General features: G+C 41.9%; 1 protein-coding gene across 3 annotated transcripts in view; it reads left to right on the forward strand.

Annotated features, from left to right (window-relative positions):
* RAB3B (RAB3B, member RAS oncogene family) overlaps positions 1 to 18,158 on the forward strand; it is a 123,092-nt gene extending 104,934 nt beyond the window's left edge. For all 3 annotated transcript variants that reach the window (XM_037907634.2, XM_037907636.2, XM_043521090.1), the window contains 2 exons: positions 7,238 to 7,362; positions 14,055 to 18,158. In XM_037907634.2, the coding sequence (XP_037763562.1) occupies positions 7,238 to 7,362; positions 14,055 to 14,242 (313 nt within the window). In that variant the 3' untranslated portion in view covers positions 14,243 to 18,158. The remainder of the gene's footprint in view (positions 1 to 7,237; positions 7,363 to 14,054) is intronic.
* The last annotated feature ends 1,971 nt before the right edge of the window (positions 18,159 to 20,129 follow it).

Consider the following 20,129-nt stretch of genomic DNA (forward strand, 5'->3'; position numbering starts at 1 on the left):
GCTTTATTTAATCTAATTTAGGGTTCCAATTGCTTAGTTAATAATTAGTTAAATAGTTACTTACCCTTCCCTGTTTATTTTAAAAAAAAACAAAGAAAAAGCCCTCTCTTACATGAGGAAATTAAATTTCAATTGTTAGATACCCCTTAGAGTAGCTTAGTTACCCTCCCTCATGGGAGAAGACCCTTCTCTGAGGGGCATGTCTGGCTCTCGGGTTTTAAGCACTGCCTTATGTGCAGATTGTCTATCCCCGTCGCTGATGGGCATTTGCAGGGTGCCTGCTGCCTTGGCAAGACACACATTCCACAGAAGTGCTCACACTGCCACAACTTGAAAGCCTACTGCAGGAAGGCAAGGGACCTGCAGTTAAAGCTCCTCATGATGGAGAAGTTTCTGTACCTGGTGTCCGAGCCCAGATCACGGATCCTCCCTGGACACTGGTTTCCCATGGCAGCCTCCAACAGAGGTTCCCCTCCCCCCTCTTAGGTAAAAGAGCATTCTGCCAAGAAGGTGCAAAGAAGCAGGCTCCAACCTCATCTCCTCAGGAATCCTCCAAAAAGCGGCGTTTTCTGACTCTGCAGACCCCATCAGTACAAACCGCATCAGGACCTTCCACCGCTGAGGTAACAGGACCATCCGATACCGTGGGTACTGTGCGAGCAAAAGACCCTGCGTGGGCTTGCTCGGAAAAAGGCTTCAAAGGGAAACCTAAAACCTCTGCCACAGAGCCAATAAAGCATACGGTGCCGAGCAGCTCAGCACTGTTACAGGCTATAGCACCACCTTCTGCCTTTACAGCACATAGCACGCGATCCCACTGATTGGTACTGATGCTCTTGGTACTGCAGCAATTCCTCCGCCACAAGGATCTTCTGGGCACCTCAGTGCCAGAATCTCCTTTCCTCGGTACTGACCTCGGTCCCGCATGCTCAGTACCGAGCCACACCGCCCAGAACAGCTCCTCCCTTGTCTAGTCACAAGGACGATGAGGATGAAGGGGAAATCTACTCCTATATATTTCAACCTCCTCCAAGACTGCCCTACCAATTAACAACATTCTCATGGCCCCAGCCAAAACCATCTGGCAGACCTTGGCAACAATCCCACCCATCCATAAAAGGATGGATAAAAAATATTACGTTCTTTCTAAAGGAATTAAATTTCTGTTTTCGCATCCCATACCAAACTCCCTTATAGTGGTGGCTGTGAATGACATCCTCATGCCAGAACCACCCTGTATGACTAGAAGAGATTAGATCTTTTTGGATGTAAGGCCTACTTGTCAGCAACCCTATAAATTAGGATCACCAACGTCAAGGCGTTGATGTCCAAATATAATTACACAAACTATTCAAAATTATCTGAATTAATGGGCAGCGGGTATCATAGGCTGGGGGAGGCTAAGCCTCCCCAAACAGCCCAGCGTGGCCCTGCCCATGCTCTGCCGCCAGGCCTCCTCTGGCTTCCCGCTCTTCCCCCTGCTTGGGGATAGGGTGGCCTGCGGATGGGACTTGGAACATGTGGGGCCGATGCTTGCACCACCCGGCACTCCAGAGCTGGGGGCACTGGGGTTGGGGAGGGGGAGGTCTGCAGCTGCATTGGGGCAGCTCTGGGCTCCGGTGTGGGAGGGGCAGAGCCATGCCACCCATGTCTGAATTTACATATTTTCTTCCTGAAGACAAAAAGTCTTATTTCAGAACAACCATCTTAGCGGGCCACCCCCTCGCTCGAACAGCTTTGGAAGCCTCACTGGACTCAGAAGACATGGCATGTTCCACATGTTGACATCCCTGCAACCTCCTTCCAAACAACAATTTTGGGGGCTTGGTCGAGAGCCTGAGATACCTCTCACATCTTCAAGTGCTGGAAACATCCACTACCACCTATTTTTTCGGAGACCATCTAACCCTATTCCACCCAGCTTGGCAGACCTTCACATCAGATAAATGGGTATTAGAGATTATCGAGACTGACGAGTCCACCCAGTTTACCTCCATTCCCCTGACACACGCTCCCTCTCTGTCCCTTTTCTGGAACCTTTCTCACAAACATCTACTGTGACAGGAAGTAAACCATCTGATACACCTAGGGGCAGTAGAACCAGTACCAACGCAACACAGAGGGAAGGGTTTCTATTCACATTATTTTCTAACCCCCCAAAAAGTGGAGGATGGAGGCCCATTCTGAACTTGAGAAGACTTGACAAATTTGTGAAGACCCAGTGATTCAGGATGGTCACGCTAGCAACCATAATTCCAGCACTGGGAAGAGGGGACTGATTCTCGACCTTTGACTTCCAGGATGCATCTTTTCATGAAACAATACATCCCTCACACAGGAAGTTCCTGAGGTTTGTTCTAGGAGCAGACCACTTCCAGTACAAAGTACTCTCTATTGGACTGTCCACTGTGCCCTGGGTATCCTCGAGAGTTCTCATGGTGGTGTCTGCCCACTCCCGCAGACAAGATAATATTCCTCTATTTGGATGATTGCTTATTCAAAGCATTGACGCGAGAAGAGGCACAAGAAGCTACTTAAAAGGCAATAGTTCTCTTCACATGTCTAGGCCTATAAATAAACAAACAGAAATCAACATTCACAACTGTCCAGAGACTGGAGTTCATCGGAACCTACCTTGACTCTCCAGAGGCTACAGCCTTGCTGCCATGACTGCCTATTTACAACTCCAGTAAATCTAATCACCACGACACTAGTCAGTCCCCAGAATTAACCATGTTATTTCTCTCTCGTTACCTAGTATTCCCGTTGACCATGAGCCACTGGAACCTACTTGAGTGAACTCACGATATAATGAAACCCTGTTAAAATGTAATCAGCTAGTTGCAATATATGTTGTATTAGCAACTCGGAAGAAAATTATTTCATAGGAAAAAATAACTTTACTGTAAGGCCTTGTCTATGCTAGGATTTTTTCCTTCAAGTTTTCCAACTCTGGCTACCATCACTTCAGCTCCAATAGTGATAGTAAAGATGGGAGGCCTAGTGTAGACACAGTGCCAGTGACATGCCAGTGTTTCAGCCACCCTGTTTTGTAGACCTGCTCTGTGCAGGGTTAGACCACACAACCACATGCAGCTCCGTCTAGACTAGTACTCCCAGCATTGCTACCTAGGGTGGACCTGCGCCAGTAGGACATTTTAGGAAAAAACTTCTAGTATAGACACAGCCAAAGGCTTGGTCTACGCTAGAAAATTAGGTCGGCTTAACTATCTTGCTCTGGAGTGTGAAAAATCCACCTCCCTGAGCAACATAGTTAAGCCAACCAAAGTCCCCGTGTAGACAGTGCTAAGTCAACTGAAGAATTCTTCCGTCGACCTAGCCACTGCCTCTCAGGGAGGTGGATTACCTTTGCCGCCAGGAGAACACCTCTCATCGGCTTAGGTAGCGTCTACACTTGAAATGCTACAGTGGCGCAGCACCAGCACTGCATCTGTCCTGCTGCAGTGTTTAAAGTGCAGACAAGCCCTAAGAGGTTTTGCAAAACATAGTTAGTCAGGTGGTGGGCAGAAGGCTTTAAACTCCCTTCCTCCCCTTATTGTTAACTATGTTTTCTATAACTGATCCGTTGAATGCCCCTGGGCAAATTTGTACTACTACAAATAATAATAAAGTCCTACATTTATATACTGCCTTTCCTCCCAAAGGATCTAAAAGCACCTTACAAACAAAACTCATATAGGAAATAAAAGACACTGGACTCACTTCACCCCACCATTCAAATGCAGCCATTTCTGGGGTGAAAAAAAGCAAACGACTAACATCACTCAGCAACTCTACACAACAATTTAGGTCAAGAAGTGAAAAACTGACACAGCAAGGCATTGTTTTTGGTCAGCAGAATGCAATTACCCAAAGTGAAATCAAATCAAGATACTGTGATTAGCACTCCTGCTTATAAGGAGTTAAAGTAAATGATTTTCCTTTTCCTCACTGCTTTGAGATCACAGCAAGGGATTAGCAGCAGCTGATCTACTCAAACAGTTAAACAATATGTGGGGTTGAAATAGGGCTGCTTGCTTCACAAACATATCTGCCCCTGCTTATCACTGTATGGGTCAGGTGTCCCTTTTGTGACATTTACAAGCCAGTGCCTGCAAAAGAGAAAAACTAGACAAAGATGTACACTGAAAAAAAGAGGATTAGGTTCATTGTGCTTATGTCTTACAGATATCTTTTATCTAGCTCAAACATCTTCATTTGTCTGCACACAAATTAAAATGCCAGTCAGTTTGATTTTTTTCTTGATACTGTTACTTGGAAGGAAAAACAAGAAATGCATGGGGGTGCAAAAATATAGGCAACTCCATAACATATCTCCTCCCAACTTCCATTTCTTTACTAGCAAATAAATACTGGAAGTTGACCGCGAATAAAACTCAACAGGTCCACTGCATTGTCAGGACTATGCACTGAGTGCAGATGATGAAATCATTATTGCTACAGTATAAACATTTGTTTTATTAATAATACACTCTGAGGTTCTTGAATCAGAATAATTATAGACATGCAAAGCACTTTATACTCCTAAGTAAACCAATGTAAGGGATATAAATAGGGATCCGTTAATCCAACACTGAAGTGCAGTTACCACTGGGATGGAATACGGCAGCTGTTTAAAAGCTCAGAGCAACATTACACAGTCGAGTCGCATCTTATGCGGGGGTTAGGTTCTAAAGTCAGCGCGTAAAACAAAAATTGCATGTAGTCAAAATTACCCTTGAAAATCCCTTAAATTGCCCATAAAGTACAGTAGACTGTACATGGTTCCGTATACTGTACAACCCTATACAGTAATATGTATAAATGTACAATGTATACAGTAATGTACAGTATCTAATAAAGAGTACATATGCAAAATATAATTTTACAGTACTTATTTTTAATTACAGCGGGGGAAATTACCGGGGGTCGTCAGGGCTTGATGTCAATCCAGGTGACGGAGAGCGAGTCATAGACCAAGTGGTTGGCTCTGGTTCAGTTCGAGAAGTTGATTGCGTAGGCTCATCTGCTGCTGGTTGGTTTTCCTTGAAAAACATGGTGATCGGCAACTGTCGCTGTTGTCTCTTGAGCTGCTCAAACATTTCTTGATACGGTCTCAAATCGTCCGTAATACTACGTGTGATTTTGAGGCTTCGTTCCATAGAGGGATCGTATTCAGAAATTAAATCATTCAAGTGTTTCGCTGCTTGGAACACTTCAGCAAATTTATGAAGATTCCAACTTGCTGGCTCTTCCTGTTCATCATCATCATCATCATCTTCGTCTTCTGTAGACGATTTTATCAGTTCCTCTAACTCTTCGTTAGTCAGTGTTTCTCTATGGCTCTCAGTTAATTCTTCAATTTCTTCCTCAAGGATGTCGACGAAGCTATCACCACCCACGTGCCTGGTCACCTGAACAATGCGTTTCACTTCTTTGCAATGGCCGGGAAACCCTTAAAATCATTCACACATTCTTTCCATAGGTTTTGCCAACAGGCATTGACTGTTTCAGGCTTGATTGCATCCATTGCCTGTTTAATATAAGTGATGCAATCAGCAATGTTGAAGGACTTCCAACACTCCATCACATTAAGATTGGGATCAGCATCCATAGCACTACGTATCCGTGAGAATGTAAGCCTCGTGTATGTGGCCTTGAAACAGCGAATCACGACTTGGTCGAGAGGATGGAGGTGGTATTGGTGAGCGGGGAAAGACAACTTCAACGTCGTTATACACAAACCGGAGTGCCTCAAGGTGGCCAGGAGCATTGTCTACGATCAGCAACACTTTAAAGTCAAGTCCTTTCTCTTCGAGGTACCGCTTGACCTCCGGAACGAAACACTTGTGGAACCAATCCAGAAATAATCCTGCCGTCACCCAAGCCTTTTTATTTGATTGCCAGAACACAGGCAGGAGATTTTTGTTCTTGCCTTTTAGGGCACGGGGATTTGCAGCTCTGTAGAGCAAGCTCAGCTTTATTAAATGCCCAGCCGCATTGCCACAAAACAACACAGTCACACGGTCTTTAGCTGCTGGAGATTACATTGTACATCCTCTATCTTGGTTACAGCAATTTTCTGAGAATGCTCCTGAAAAGGTTGTGGATCTTGTAATAGGCAATATTTTCAACCCTTATAATATTCTATCTTCATACTATCAGCCAGATGCAAGAACAGGGTGCTCAGGAAATTCCAGGAAGTCTCTCCCAAGGCACTGCATCGACAGCAGTATCCCCTTCTGCTAGACTGTCAGCCTGGCCGTCCTTTTAACGATTAATCATCCAATGAAAAATATGTTGCAGGTAGGAATTAGCTGTACAAACGCAGAATACACCAAGAAAAGAGTTAAAACGACCTGCAATATAATAAGAGAGTAAAAGATCATATTAGTAAAGAGCAAACGTAAATCAGGGTGTTAATTTCATGTTGCAGGCTAGGAAATGTCAGCCTGAAAATACATCATGCTATATAATTTTTGCACTTTGAAAAATCTGCCTCAACTCAAAGAAGGGCCTTTGTTTAGACTAATTTCCTCATCGACAAATCAAATGTGCTGTTTATTTATTTAAGGCAATTTGCACAATAAAATGAACCCCTGCTTCACAGATACTCATGGACAATGTAATTGACATTTCTGTGGGAGAGGAGAGCAGGCTGTTTACAATTAACTAAAATTATCAAGAGTGAATCAGCATTGGAGGTTCTTTGTGAATCAGAAGCTGAAGGAATCAAGCCCTATGCTGTTAAAGGGAGAGCAATGTAAGCAAACTAAATAGAAATAAAAACTTGGGTAGAATTCTGGCTCTCTTTTGGCAAATGGGTGAAAAATGTTGTTATGCTGGGGTTGGGTGAAACTTTGCCGAAGCTGTTGGGTGTACCAGATGCCCTTCATTCACAAAAAATGTATGAAGTAATTATGCTCCTTTATGGAATAGACAGCTGAAACAATAAGAGCCACCACTCAAAACATTTAAAACTGTGAAACTTAATTGGTACATTAACTTTGTATACAAAGTATTGGGATAATAAAATAGAATCTACCATAATTCATATACTTTAAAATGTTGCATTGCTGCCTTATATATGTTTGGTAATTTACCTTTTAATCTACAGCTGATCTATAGTTGGAATTGGGTTTAATGTTTATAAGTATTTATTTTCATTATAAATTAACATATAACATTCTTTGGCACTACTGACAATACAGTATCGATTTTCTCTGTCCTGCTATAGGGCCACTCAGATCAAGACCTATTCCTGGGATAATGCTCAAGTCATTGTGGTTGGAAACAAGTGTGACATGGAGGATGAAAGAATCATTCCTCTGGAAAAGGGTAAACATCTGGCTGATCAGTTAGGTACGTGGTAAAGCTTCTCTTCTTTTCTCTTTATAATGTGTTCCTTTTTACTTGTATATTAAAAAAAAAAAATCTTCCAACAGTAATAATATCAGTGCTGCAAAGATGATAATGGTCTAGTGAAATATTATCTACTACTCTGCTGAGTACTACAGTGCCATTTTCAGAATTTAAAGTTGCTTTTACGCCAGGATTTTTTTTTTTTTTTGCAATTTATCAGAGATTATAAATTGTTCTTTAGAGTGGAGCAAAAAAATCGAGCAGTTACTGTGACTCAAGAACTCCTTAATACCAGCTAGCAAGGGGGATACAGGAGTGTCTTGGTTCTGGTATGTACCTTAATGTTCACCAAAGAAGCTAATGTGAAGACTTAAATGAAAGCCAGGGTCACACTGGTCATTAATATCATAGTGAATTGTATGTACAGCTACTATATAAGGAATTATGTGTTTATACTATATACTGAAAATACGTTTTAAAGTCTGTATCAAGGCAGGGTTGACAAAAAGGCTTTCTCTCAGACAAGAAATGTTTATTCATCTGTTGAGAGTTGTAAATTAAGCATTGCAAGCTAACACAATGGATACCCATTTACGTACGAAGTCAACAGAGATATGTCAAGTCAACAAGGAAGAACACACAGGAAAACAAACAAGGTGGGAGGAGGGGAAACGGTTATACTGTCTCGGAGGTCAGACAATGAACTTTGGGGATAGAAGTAGAAGGCAAAAATCCCCCCCCACCCCGAATCCTGCACCCAGGAAGTAAACGTGCGATGCGTTTAGATTCATGAAAATGGGATCATAACCAGCCTTGGTTGCAGAGGCCTTTGGGGGGATGAGGTAAACTTCTTTAGACAGCTGGTAAGCCTGTTAAGTTTAGTCTCTAGAAAGTGAATTATGATTTTGTTTTATATCTAACCTTTTGTGTCCATTATCCTTACTCGATATCTCTTGAATCTTTTATAATAATCTTATCTTTGCTTTTGCTGTAAGTATATCTAAGTGCTGTGATATTAAGCAAGGTTCTGATCCTGAGCTGAATCATACAAGCTGGCGTGTACACTGTTCCCTTGGGGACAGCAGACATGGTATTTCTGAGAATGTTCAGTGGATAAGGGGCTGGACGCTACAGGGAGACGCTGCAAAGGGGCTCTGGGACTGGGATGCACCTATTGTTAACCTGCAAGGCAAAATGAGGGCAAGCATGGCCCAGAGGAGAATGGTTGACTGGCTAACTGGCTGGTGGCGTCAGGGAGCTGCCACCCAACTAAGCACAAGCAAGCCTCCCTCATGCTGGAGGCAGAGGGTAACAAGGTGATTCACCGTCCTGGGTACCCCGAGAACCATCACAGTTACTTACTGGTCTTCTTGCCCATGGATAGAAGTAACATCACTTGATTGCTAGAAAAAAGGGAACAGTTTCTTCTGGAAGAAGTAGAGATTGGAATAAATATTTTAGAATGAACACCAGAATGTAGGATATGCATCCCAATTTCTCATCTATTTAGCATTGTTTCCTATATCTCTACTTAAGACAAGGAATGTATTATAGAAAGTTTCAGAGTAAATGCTACAAGGCATTATGGGTAAAATATACAAGAGGCAGTTACACGAAGGCTCCAATTCTGCAGAGAGTAATGTGTGTGCTTAACTTGAAGCATGTGTGCAGTCCTACTGAATTCAGTGGAACTACTTGCATGATTAAAATTAAGCATGTTTGCAAATCTTTGAAGAATCAGGTCTTGTGTGATGTTTTAACTACATCACCATAGTCTCATTAGGATTTCTACTGATCTGATAAATCTTGTTAAAATTGACTTCAATTAATGCTGTTTCCCAGAGACCCTTGTAGAAGGGGTTACTGTAAATATTTATTTAGGTTTGCAGGAAAGAGAAGGTTCTTTGGGCACTTACGGGAATTGTCATAACCCCAGTTTTATTAAAATCTCCTACTGTACTCAATTCTCAAATCTGTAATGTTGGGTTCTATTATTACTTGGAGGGATAGTACTGTATTGTTAAAAGCAGGGGGCTGGAGCCCAATTGTATATCTAGCTCTATCATTGGTTCAATGTGTGACCTTGAGGAAGTCGCCAGTTGTGGACAAACCTCAGTTTACGGGTATTATTTATAATTTGCATTGTGGTAGGGCCTAGGAGCCCCAGTCCTGGAGCGGGAGCCCATTGTACTAGGCACTGTACAAACACAGAGCCCTACCTCAAACAGCATACAATAATCACACTACTCATATGAACAAAACTAAGCATGGATATAATATCTCTGGGATAAGGGCCTTGGACTGTAAACTCTTTGGGAGAGGGACCATATCTTAAATATGCTTGAACTGTACTTAGCACAATCAAGATTGGAGCCTTCGGGTTCTACCATAATGAAAATAATAGCTGCCTTTTCCTATAATTATAATTACTTTTTAGTAGTAGTCTATTATTAGGGCTTCTGAATTTCACATTGATATAATACCCCCAATACAAAAAGAATGATATTGGTATTTATCCAGTAAACACCAGAAAAACTCTGGAAATAGTTACTTGCATCTAAGGGCTTGTCTACACAGGGCTGTGATATGGACTACAAGGGTGTGATTTCTAAAGCGCACTAATATGTTGCACATTAATTGGTCCATGTAGACCCTGCTGGTGCTCACTAAAGGGTCCCTAAGTGCACTTTTAATGTACAGCTGTATGAAACAGCTCTACATTAAAGCACACTAGGGAACATTACAAAGAGATTACTCATTACAGTATATACTAATATAATTAATAATATATTTACTATACTTTAACTCATTACAGTTTAATAAAAGAGAGAGCCCTGAAATCCCCTGATTGTGGACATCTACATAAAACTCAAAAATTGCTAAAAATAAACACTGAAAAACAGAAGCCCTATTAAGTATGGTACTAATGAAATAAACAAACGCATGTTTAGTTTGCAAAAGATGTAATGGGTCCTTTTCTCACACAAGCACCCGGTATGCACCTGAGAATATAAACATTTGCAAAACAGATACCTAACTTGCATTCACAACTGCATGTTTTACATAGTTTGCATGGGTGCGTGCATATTTTTCAAGAGAAATTTAACTTTCAGTGATTGAAAATTTGGACCCTAATGCCTAAGCATATTACAACCAAACGTGAAGTTCTGTTTGAGCTACTATCGCATCTTCTATTTTTTTTCCTAAGATGTTCATTTGTTTGTTTTCATTACCAAAAAATTCCTTATATCTTGAGTCTAAATCCTTATGTCTGAGATATTTCAAAGGGCGTCTTGTCTGCATGCATACATACACACTGCACGTTGTCTCCATAACAACTGATTACATCAGTACAAAACTACTTTAATGAAGAATCCACACTTGCACCTCTTGACCTATCCCTGACCTTGTCAAAGGCATCAAGAAGAAATATATCCCCACTGGTAGAAGAAAGCAAAAGCTAATTATGTTTCTGGAAGCTCCTGGCACTTCCACTCTGCTCAAGCCTCATAATGTATGAAACATTGTCTATTTTAAACTATTTCAGATTTTATCAGGCAGCTTTTCTAAGTGATGATGTGGCATTATGTACAATGTTATCTGAAATTAATTTGTGAGGGGAAAGAAGTTTGATTAATTGGTTATTGCCTGCTTAAACTGTTAGCTTTCATATTAATGCCTTCATGTAAAGGTTATGCCTATGCATGTTTCTCTAACCATTTATAGGAGCAATAAAATAATCTGAGATGATGTTCTTGGTCAATGTCTGCTTGAGGTGAGGAGTTTGCATTGATTAACTTAATCAAGTTATCAATTGGAGACTCATCTTGCATCCTTGGCACTACTTTTGACTTCAGTCATGAACAGGAATTTTGATATTTAATATTTTTAGGACAATAATTATTGATCCTACAATAGGAATATATTAAGGTTATAAACTTTCGTGCATCAAGGCATGCCTGAAGTTAGGCCAAAAATTCCCTTGTGGGTGAGTTATGCCATAGGTGGTTCCTTGAACCTTCCTCTGTATGCATCCATTCCTGACCACTGTCAAAAACTGAATACTGGTCCACATGTAATGGATCTGGTCCATTACAGCAGTGCCTATTTAGTAATAAACAGAATTTCCATTAATATTTTCCCTCAACATCTGTGACGAAAACATTTGAATTGGTCTGGATGAAATATATCAAACTGCAGACTCCTGGGCTGATTTCAACCCCAAACCGGGTGTGTATAATATGTATATGCATATTCCCCCATCATAGAAGTACAAAGTGTTATTGTTATGCTTATAAGAAGCACGCAGGATCTTTTTCAGGGGAAAAGGCAAAACGCCATGTTTACTGAAGATACAACAATTAGCATATGCATTCAATTACACACACACTCTCCTCTCCCTCCCTCCCACCAGAGTCCGGATCAATTTAGCGGCCAGCTAGGTTGATCACGGGTAAGTAGGAGCTGGGTTCTGTCGGTCGTGACACGATGCGCCGAAGAAGTCTTTGCAGGACGAACCCAAAGTTTCATGGCAAGGCCCCCTGTTTATATAGTGATTTTCCTTCATTGGGACCAATGAGTTTTGCGCCGTCATGCTGTAATCAATTCTTGTTTGACGAGTGTTTGTTTTCTTAAATTGTCCTTCTCATTCTTTATCTTGTTCTTTCATTAAGTCTCCCAGGGTGTTACCCCATACTGGTTTTGATCACAGCTATCTTGTCCCCATTGATAGGTGGCTGTCTCATCTTTAGAGTCGTCAACCTGTCCTCCTCTGACATCTCAATAGGGGCTTGTTGCAATCGTCTGGTGCCCTTACGTCTGTTCTTGGTTTCTCCCTAGAACATCCAGTTCGGTGATGCCTTCACACTTATCTCTTAACACACACATTCCTCATTCACACACAACACAGAATTGATTTACACGGAGCATTTGAACAGAAACATCAAATTACAATGCAAGAGAAAACAATCATTGCATTCTTTTACTTATTTTAAAGTATTAAACCTACAACAAAGTGGTGACCCTAAAAGGTCTGTTACTGCCTTGAATTCAGCTCAGATACGGATTCTGGCTGATGCATCTTTACCAATGGCCCATTAGGCCATTCCTTTCTGCTTTCAGAAAGAGTGGCTGGCAGGATATGGTCAAATCATACACCAATACATTTAATACATGCTACATTATTATTCTTTATCCTTCATTTTAAATTATACAAAATACAAACATAAAATCCTACTACTACACTATGAGGATTCTAGGCTGCAGGACAGTCCATGAAGATAGCTTAAAATTACCTTTGTCTCCTTTGTCTTCCCTGTTCTGTGCCTTTCAGGAATCAGCCCCCCAGTGACTATAAGTTAAACAAGCTGAGGTATTCTTGATGGCAGAGATTTATCTGGAGTCTCTTGTTTTTTGTTGATAGGTTATTATATTACTGTCACTAAGAACCAATTTTAAAAGTTGACCTCTTCAAATTGTCTAATGCAGGAGTTCTCAAACTGGGGGGGGTTGGGGCCCATCAGGGGGTCACGAGGTTATTACACTGGGGGGGTCGCAAGCTCTCAGCCTCCACCCCAAACCTTGCTTTGCCTCCAGCATTTATAATGGTGTTAAATATATTTTAAAGTGTTTTTAATTTATAAGGGGGATCGCACTCAGAAGCTTGCTATGTGAAAGGGGTCACCAGTACACAAGTTTGAGAACTACCAGTCTAATGATTCAAGTTGCATAGTTACAGCCAGTGGCTTAGTGTTGGTATTGGCGTTGCTAGTTATTTTATCCTGTTAAAACTGAGGAACCTTTTCAAAAAAATGATTCTGAAGTGATAAAAGTGTTTAGAAACTTACTTGTTATTTTACAGATTGAAACAATGAGACTTGTAGTCACAAAATGAAGGCAAACTAGTCAGTTAAATGGGCTTTTCTTTTCCTTGGTTTAGTAATGGGACATGAGAGCTGATGTGCTACAAAAGCTCATGATACAAATCACCATGGATTGTAACTTGTTGCAAAGCAGATTATTTATATGGTAGTTTGACTTCTTGCTGTAGGCAATATAATAGCAGGAAGAACAGAAGTAACAACATAATTCTTGTAAATAACGATTAGTCTCCTAGACTTCTGGGAATGGGAAGATAAAGAATTGTAGGAGATGACAGTGTGGGTTCAGTGCATTGATATTCTGCTCATGGCTGAGGCACTGGGCTGAAGTCTCATGCAAGAATTCAAATTCATAGTTAAGGAGGGCTAAGCTCCTCGATTTGTTCTGAGTGGGCAGGAAGGTTGACCTGTGTGGTGTCATGGCTGACTGCTTCATGGGTGCAGGATGCCAATGGCATGCTAGAAAAAAAAAAAAAGCAACCCTGGAATCATCAGTAACATCACATAATTCCAACCTTGCTGTTCTCTGATCAGAAGGGAGCAGTGCTTTAGGGGCCTGCTCATCAGCATGGCTTAGAAAGCTCTTTGCCCTGGTAGTATTAAGAGTGGCCTTGCCCCTTAGACTCACTCAGCTGAGCCAGGACAGCTTCAATCTGCTTGGACGTCCTGTATTTCTGAAGTGTTTCTTGGCTACCGAATGAATACAAAACAAGTTGCTGGTGTTTTAAACAGATCATTACACTTACTTCAAGCATTCTTTATATAATCAGACTTATTGATTTTTTTTTAATTTATTTTTTGCTTCCTTCACAGGTTTTGATTATTTTGATGCCAGTGCCAAAGAGAACATCAATGTGAGACAGGTCTTTGAGCGCCTAGTGGATATAATCTGTGAAAAGATGTCAGAGAGTATAGAGTCTGACCCATCCAGAGGCAGTTCTGGGAAGAACATGCGACTCACAGACAGCCCACCCTCTTTGCAGCAGAACTGTTCCTGCTAGTGATTTTAATCTCTGTGAAATCTCTCTCTCCCCTTCCCTGAACACACTTTATCTTTTCACATGTGATGCTGTATTACCATATCGTCTAAAGATTGAAGTTTCTGTTATAGTGGAAATGGACGTGGCTGTTAAATGTCCTGGAAAGTTTAATGTTAAATACATCTAATACACCTAATATTGTAAAACAAACAAAAAACCTAAATATATATTGTAAGTGCACCTAGTGTTAATGGGTGAATTACACTGAACTGTAAGAATTTTATAATACTATAAATGTATGTTTAGATTATTCCCATAGAGAATGTTACTTTGTTGTTATAGGCCCTTTTGCTGGGGAGAGAGCTCTATACCAATATGCAGCTCAACCACTGATAAAGAGCACTGAACATAAAAAAGATCAGAAAGGAAAAGATTTTAAAAAACAGAAAAGAAGAAACCCAGAGTCCCCTCACAAAACAGGAAAGTAAATCCTGTCTTTACATCCCAAAAACCCAGAACATCTCAAGACTTTGGGGAGGAGATGACCATGCTCTTTGATGTAAAACTCTGCTGTTTTGTTTGATGCAGCAGGACTGGGTAGCAAGACGGATCCATTTCTATTTGATACACTGGGACCACCAAGAAAATCAAGAGAATGGGAGTTGAATATCGTGCCATGCCTCTTCAGAGGTTTAGCATAAGAATCAGAGCCGAAGCAGAGAGCGCTTCCCTAATTCTGGGCTCATGCAGGGCCAAGTATAGCACATTTAACCTTGAATGCCAATATCTCAGACCACATTATTGGGAGCCAACATGTGAGTGTTTGTAACCAGTCTGTCTTGTTGCTCTTAAACTAAGTGACCTACCAGAACAGCAGTTATATCTACTTTTATTTATTATTTATATTGCCATAGCACCTAGAAGACCCAGTCATGGACCACAACCTCATTGTGCTTGGAGCTGTACAGATAAAGAACAAAAAGGCGGTTCCTGCCCCAAAGAGCTTACAAGCTAAGTAGTGAAATCTACCTGCAGAAAGTCCTGAGCTTGTAGTCAAGGTTAACTCCCATGATATATTTGTGGGGGCTTTGGTTATTAAAGGGAAAGAATAATTAATTTTGTTTTATTATCAGAATAATTACTTTTCTTCAGCATGATAATTAAATGAATTAAATATAGATTTATAGGGAAACCTCCAAGGGACAAATAGTACAGTGCTTTATATAATACAACTAACCCTCCAGCAAGGAAACCTGGGGAAAGATAACCCGTGCACGCAAAACTAGAGTTTAAGCCCAAGGCAAATCTCACAGAGCTTCTGACATACCTACCCCTCGTGAGGAGGTGCTTGAACTCCGGCATAAAAGAAAGAGGGCATGACACTCTTAGAAGTCAGCAGAAAACTGTGCAAAGTCCAGTTCATCCCAAAAAACGATCATCCCTTTTGCATGGCTTTCAAAGTCCCCTAGCAAAATGGATCCATTTGGAGTCATGCTGCTATTAAATCCCACTTTCACACATGTACAATCCTTCCCTGTTCCCTTTGAGTTGCTTCATGCACTGGAGGGAGTTACTGCAGCCAGTAATATCTAATGCATTGATTTCCATTGGAAATCAGCATGGTAGTTTTTGGTTTGGGACCATCTCCAATTTTACCTAGAAAGAGCTTCTAACTAAGGCTTCTAGAGACACTTTCTTAAAACTTAAATATATGTTTTCTAGGTAATTAAGGGCCCAATCCTGCTCCCACTGAAGTCAGTAGGAGTTTGGTTGCAATGGGAACAGGAACCAGCACCCTCGTGACTATTAACATTATCAGAATGGTTCTAATTCTACAGTGGTTGATTAGATAATGTTAGAAACATGGAGGAGAAACACCAAAGGCTGACATATGCACATGTATGGTTTTATGGAATGACAAGTCTATTTAACCATCAGACACATATACAAGAACATCCATACTCGGTCAGACCAATGGTCCATCTAGCCCAGTATCCTGTCTTCCGACAGTGGCCAATGCCAGGTGCTTCAGAGGGAATTAACAGAATAGGTCATCAAGTGATCCATCCCGTGTCACCCATTCCCAGCTTGATTCAGAGTATTCACTTGATTCACTTCAGAGTATGGTTTTGCATCCCTGCCCATCCTGGCTGACAGCCATTGTTGGACCTATCTTCCATGAACTTATCTAGGTTTTATTTAAACCCTGTTATAGTCTTGGCCTTCACAACATCCTCTGGCAAAGAGTTCCACAGGTTGACTGTGCGCTGTGTGAAAAAAATACTTCCTTTTGTTTGTTTTAAACTGGCTGCCTATTAATTTCATTTGGTGACCCCCTAGTTCTTGTATAATGAGAGGGAGTAAACAGTACTTCCTTATTTACTTTTGCCACACCATTCATAATTTTATAGACCTCTATCATATCCCCACTTAGTCGTCTCTTTTCCAAGCTGAAAAGTCCCAGTCTTATTAATCTATCCTCATATGGAAGCTGTTCCCTACCCCTAATCATTTTTGTTGCCCTTTCCTGTACCTTTTCCAATTCCAATATATCTTTTTTGAGATGAGGTGACCAGATCTGCAAACAACAGCATGCATACAGCTCAGCTAAAATGATCAACATGGATCTTAAAAGCTAAGATGTTCCTCCTATTAACCTTGATCAGCCTAGCTGTTCTGCCTTGCAAAGGAGAACTTTTCCTTTCAACTTGGTCAGCTGACAGAACAAACTCTGTGGAGGGATAGATATCAAGTTGTATGCAACCCTAAAATTAAATGGAAAAATCCACCAGCAGGAGGGCCTGTAATGTGTATAACACCACAGTTCCAATCCCCAGCCTGGTTTATGTGTTACATGTATTTCTTGTTTTCACATTGTTCTTGACTTTTAAAAAAATTTGTGCTAGAAGGTTGCACTTAGGATGACATTATTGCTTCTAGTTTCAGACTTAAATACAAAGTAAAAAAACTTCAGAGAAGAAGGAATTCATAAAAATAATGAAGGCATAAAAATGGCAACAGTGAACAACAGATGACTGAGATCCTGAAAAACTGAAATATCAACATCCCATGGCCTGCTTCTTTCTGGGATGCAATTTTTACAGTTTAGATATAGCATGCCTTTAAACATCCAACATTTCTGACACTAAGGGTATTATATACAAAATATCTATATGAGTACAATTGTGTGTGGATATATATGTAGTAGCCAGATTTGTAGCGTGTATATATACACAAACATGTGGGAGGCTACTTTCACAAATCTCTCAAACTTTCTAGGCCACATGTCTATTTGCTCATATAATTATTTATCATAGGATCATAGGACTTGAAGGGACAATGAAAGGTCGTCTAGTCCAGGCCCCTGCACTCATGGCAGGACTAAGTGTTATGCACACAGACTCAAATGTGAGAGTACAAATGGCATTTGTACATACAAATCAGTGATGTTAAATTAGCCTATTTTTTTTGCACACAAAATTGCAAATTTAGGCCAGAGTTGTGCAAGTTATTCTGTGCAAGTGGCCGTGGCGTCAGTGAGGTGATCACTGAAATTGGTGGGGTGCCGTGCAGGGATCTGTCCACTGCACTGTAACTAGCAGGATTAGGGCCTCAGGCTGCCTTTGAAAATGTGTCCTTCTGTCATACCTCAAATGCTTTTAATACGAAGGCTAGTAATTTTCCGGCATGGAAAACCAACTAGACTTAATGTAGCTTCTATATCTATCATGCTAGTGAATCAAAGCCTTGATATAGTGTGTGTTTGGATATTGCTAATTCTTGCTCTCAAAAGTCGTCTCTCTAAAATAAATGCTCTCTTTTGTGGGGTATTTCTAATCAGGTGGTGAACATGCAATTTGTGCAGCGCTAGGAGTGTACATATTGTATCTATATTTATGAAGCTGACAAAATAAAAAAATATTATTTAGTCTCTGAACATGGCCAGAGACTGCTTGAGTGTGAGCTACGTTACTTATCTCAACAAATAGTAAGGATGGAGTCATCTATGGGGGAAGAGGAGGTCTTTTTCTGAATCTTTTGGAATTAAACTGAGCTGCTTGTGCCTTTTCTGCCAGATAGGAACCACTGCGGGGAAGGAGTTGCTGTAGGCTGAATGGTAAAGCAAGCATTAGCAGGGCTGGAGGTATAACACTTCAGTGGTGACAGGCAGGTTTTAGGATAACTTATTTAACTAGTAACAAAAAATAACTTGATGGAAAGGGTTCAGAGCTGAGGGTGGTGGTTCTCAGCTGTGAAATTAAAGGAAGAAGAGAGTCTCTCATACTGGGGAGGGTTGGGGTGGGGGAACAGGAGATGCATCTCTGAACTGGTGAGGGCTGGACTGGAAGGAGATGAGGGAATTTGAGGGGTTCTAAGGTGAGACGGGGGATAGGCTGAATGCAGGGAAGAATGGAATCAACTGGTGACTGAAGATGTGGGTGACCTGGTGGTGTGTGTGGCAGGGTTGGTGGGAGATGGGAGGGGAAAGCTAGATAGCAGGGAGAGAGGGGGCTAGTAGAGCACAGTGACAGGTTTAGAGGGGAAAATACTGTTTTCTCCCATCCTACCATTTGCAGTGAAGTGTCATTTTCCTGGTAAAGATGGGGAAGCAGAGGGAAGAGATGCCTCTTTCTTTCCCGTTTGCCCATCAACTTTCTTTATCCTCCTCCTCCTAGTAGGGTCCTCATTTTTCCACTTTGGAATTATGACCCACCTGAATGGGAGGAGGCAGCTTGTGACATTCAGCCTCCTCAGTTAATCTGGGCACCAGCCACCACTGTAGGGTGTCATGCTGTGACCTACTTTCTGGTAAAGGTCAGTACAATTGTTGCTGTTGGCAGCTATTCCTTGGCCAGTATGAAAGCACCTGATGGTCTCACACCAGCATTCACTGGACAGGTGTCCACCTCATCAGTTGCCCAAGGTGGCAGTACTGAAAGAGAGAGAGGCCATGAACTGCATCGGCACAGAGGCTGAACCACCCTCTCTGCCCATAGTAGGTTATATCTCTTTAGCATCCCCTTGGCGAGAGGATGGGCACTGCTCTTGTCAAAGAGTCTAGGGCCTGGCCTTCTGGCTGTGCTGTTCAGGGCCTCTACCCCATAAGCACCAACTCCGTGAGTGCTGCAAGGCTGGAGCACCCACAGCAAAAAATTAGCGGGGGCTTAGCACCCACTGGCAATCAGCTGCCCCCCCAGCACCTCCTGCTCACCAGCGGCCCTGCTGATCAGTTCCTCCCGCTCTCTCCCAGTGCCTCCTGCCTGCTGCCATCAGCTGTTCTGCAGCATGCAGGAGGTGCTGGGAGGGAGGGGGAAGAGTAGGGATGGGGTGCACTTGGGGGAGGGAAGAGGCAGGGTAGGGGTGGAGCAGGGGCAGGAAGGGGTAGGGGTGGAGTGGGGGCAGGACCTGGGGCTGAGCACCCCCTGGCAAACAAAAAAGCCGGCACCTATGCTCTACCCCATTACAGGAGGGTTAAAGTAGTCCAAATAAAAAGTCAATATTCTTTCATGGCCTACAAAAATCAAGAGTTCTAGGTTTTTGGGAAGCCAGAGAGAGAGAGAGAGAGAACACCATCCTGTTTCCAAGGCTCTCAAGCCATTTCCCCGGTCAGCAGCCCATGCTTCCAGGGGCAGGGGAGGTCTGAATTGCAGTCGCTGCAAAGAGCAGGGATCCTCGCTTTTAAGGACATGCTCTTGTTCATGCCTGACCAGCCTTAGTGCAAACTAGCAGATCCCTAGCAGCAGATACCAAGTTTAGTGAAGAAGGGGTGTGGTCTGTTTCCAGACCATCTCTACTGAAAACTGAGGAGGATAGAGAACTACCTCAAGGTGCTCAATAGATTTGGTAGTTATGGAATACTTGCCACACTGAATGCGGATTCCTAAATGAAAAGCTGTATGTTCCATGG

This window comes from Chelonia mydas, chromosome 8, assembly GCF_015237465.2.
Source record: "Chelonia mydas isolate rCheMyd1 chromosome 8, rCheMyd1.pri.v2, whole genome shotgun sequence".
In the NCBI taxonomy this organism is placed as follows: Eukaryota; Metazoa; Chordata; order Testudines; family Cheloniidae; genus Chelonia; species Chelonia mydas.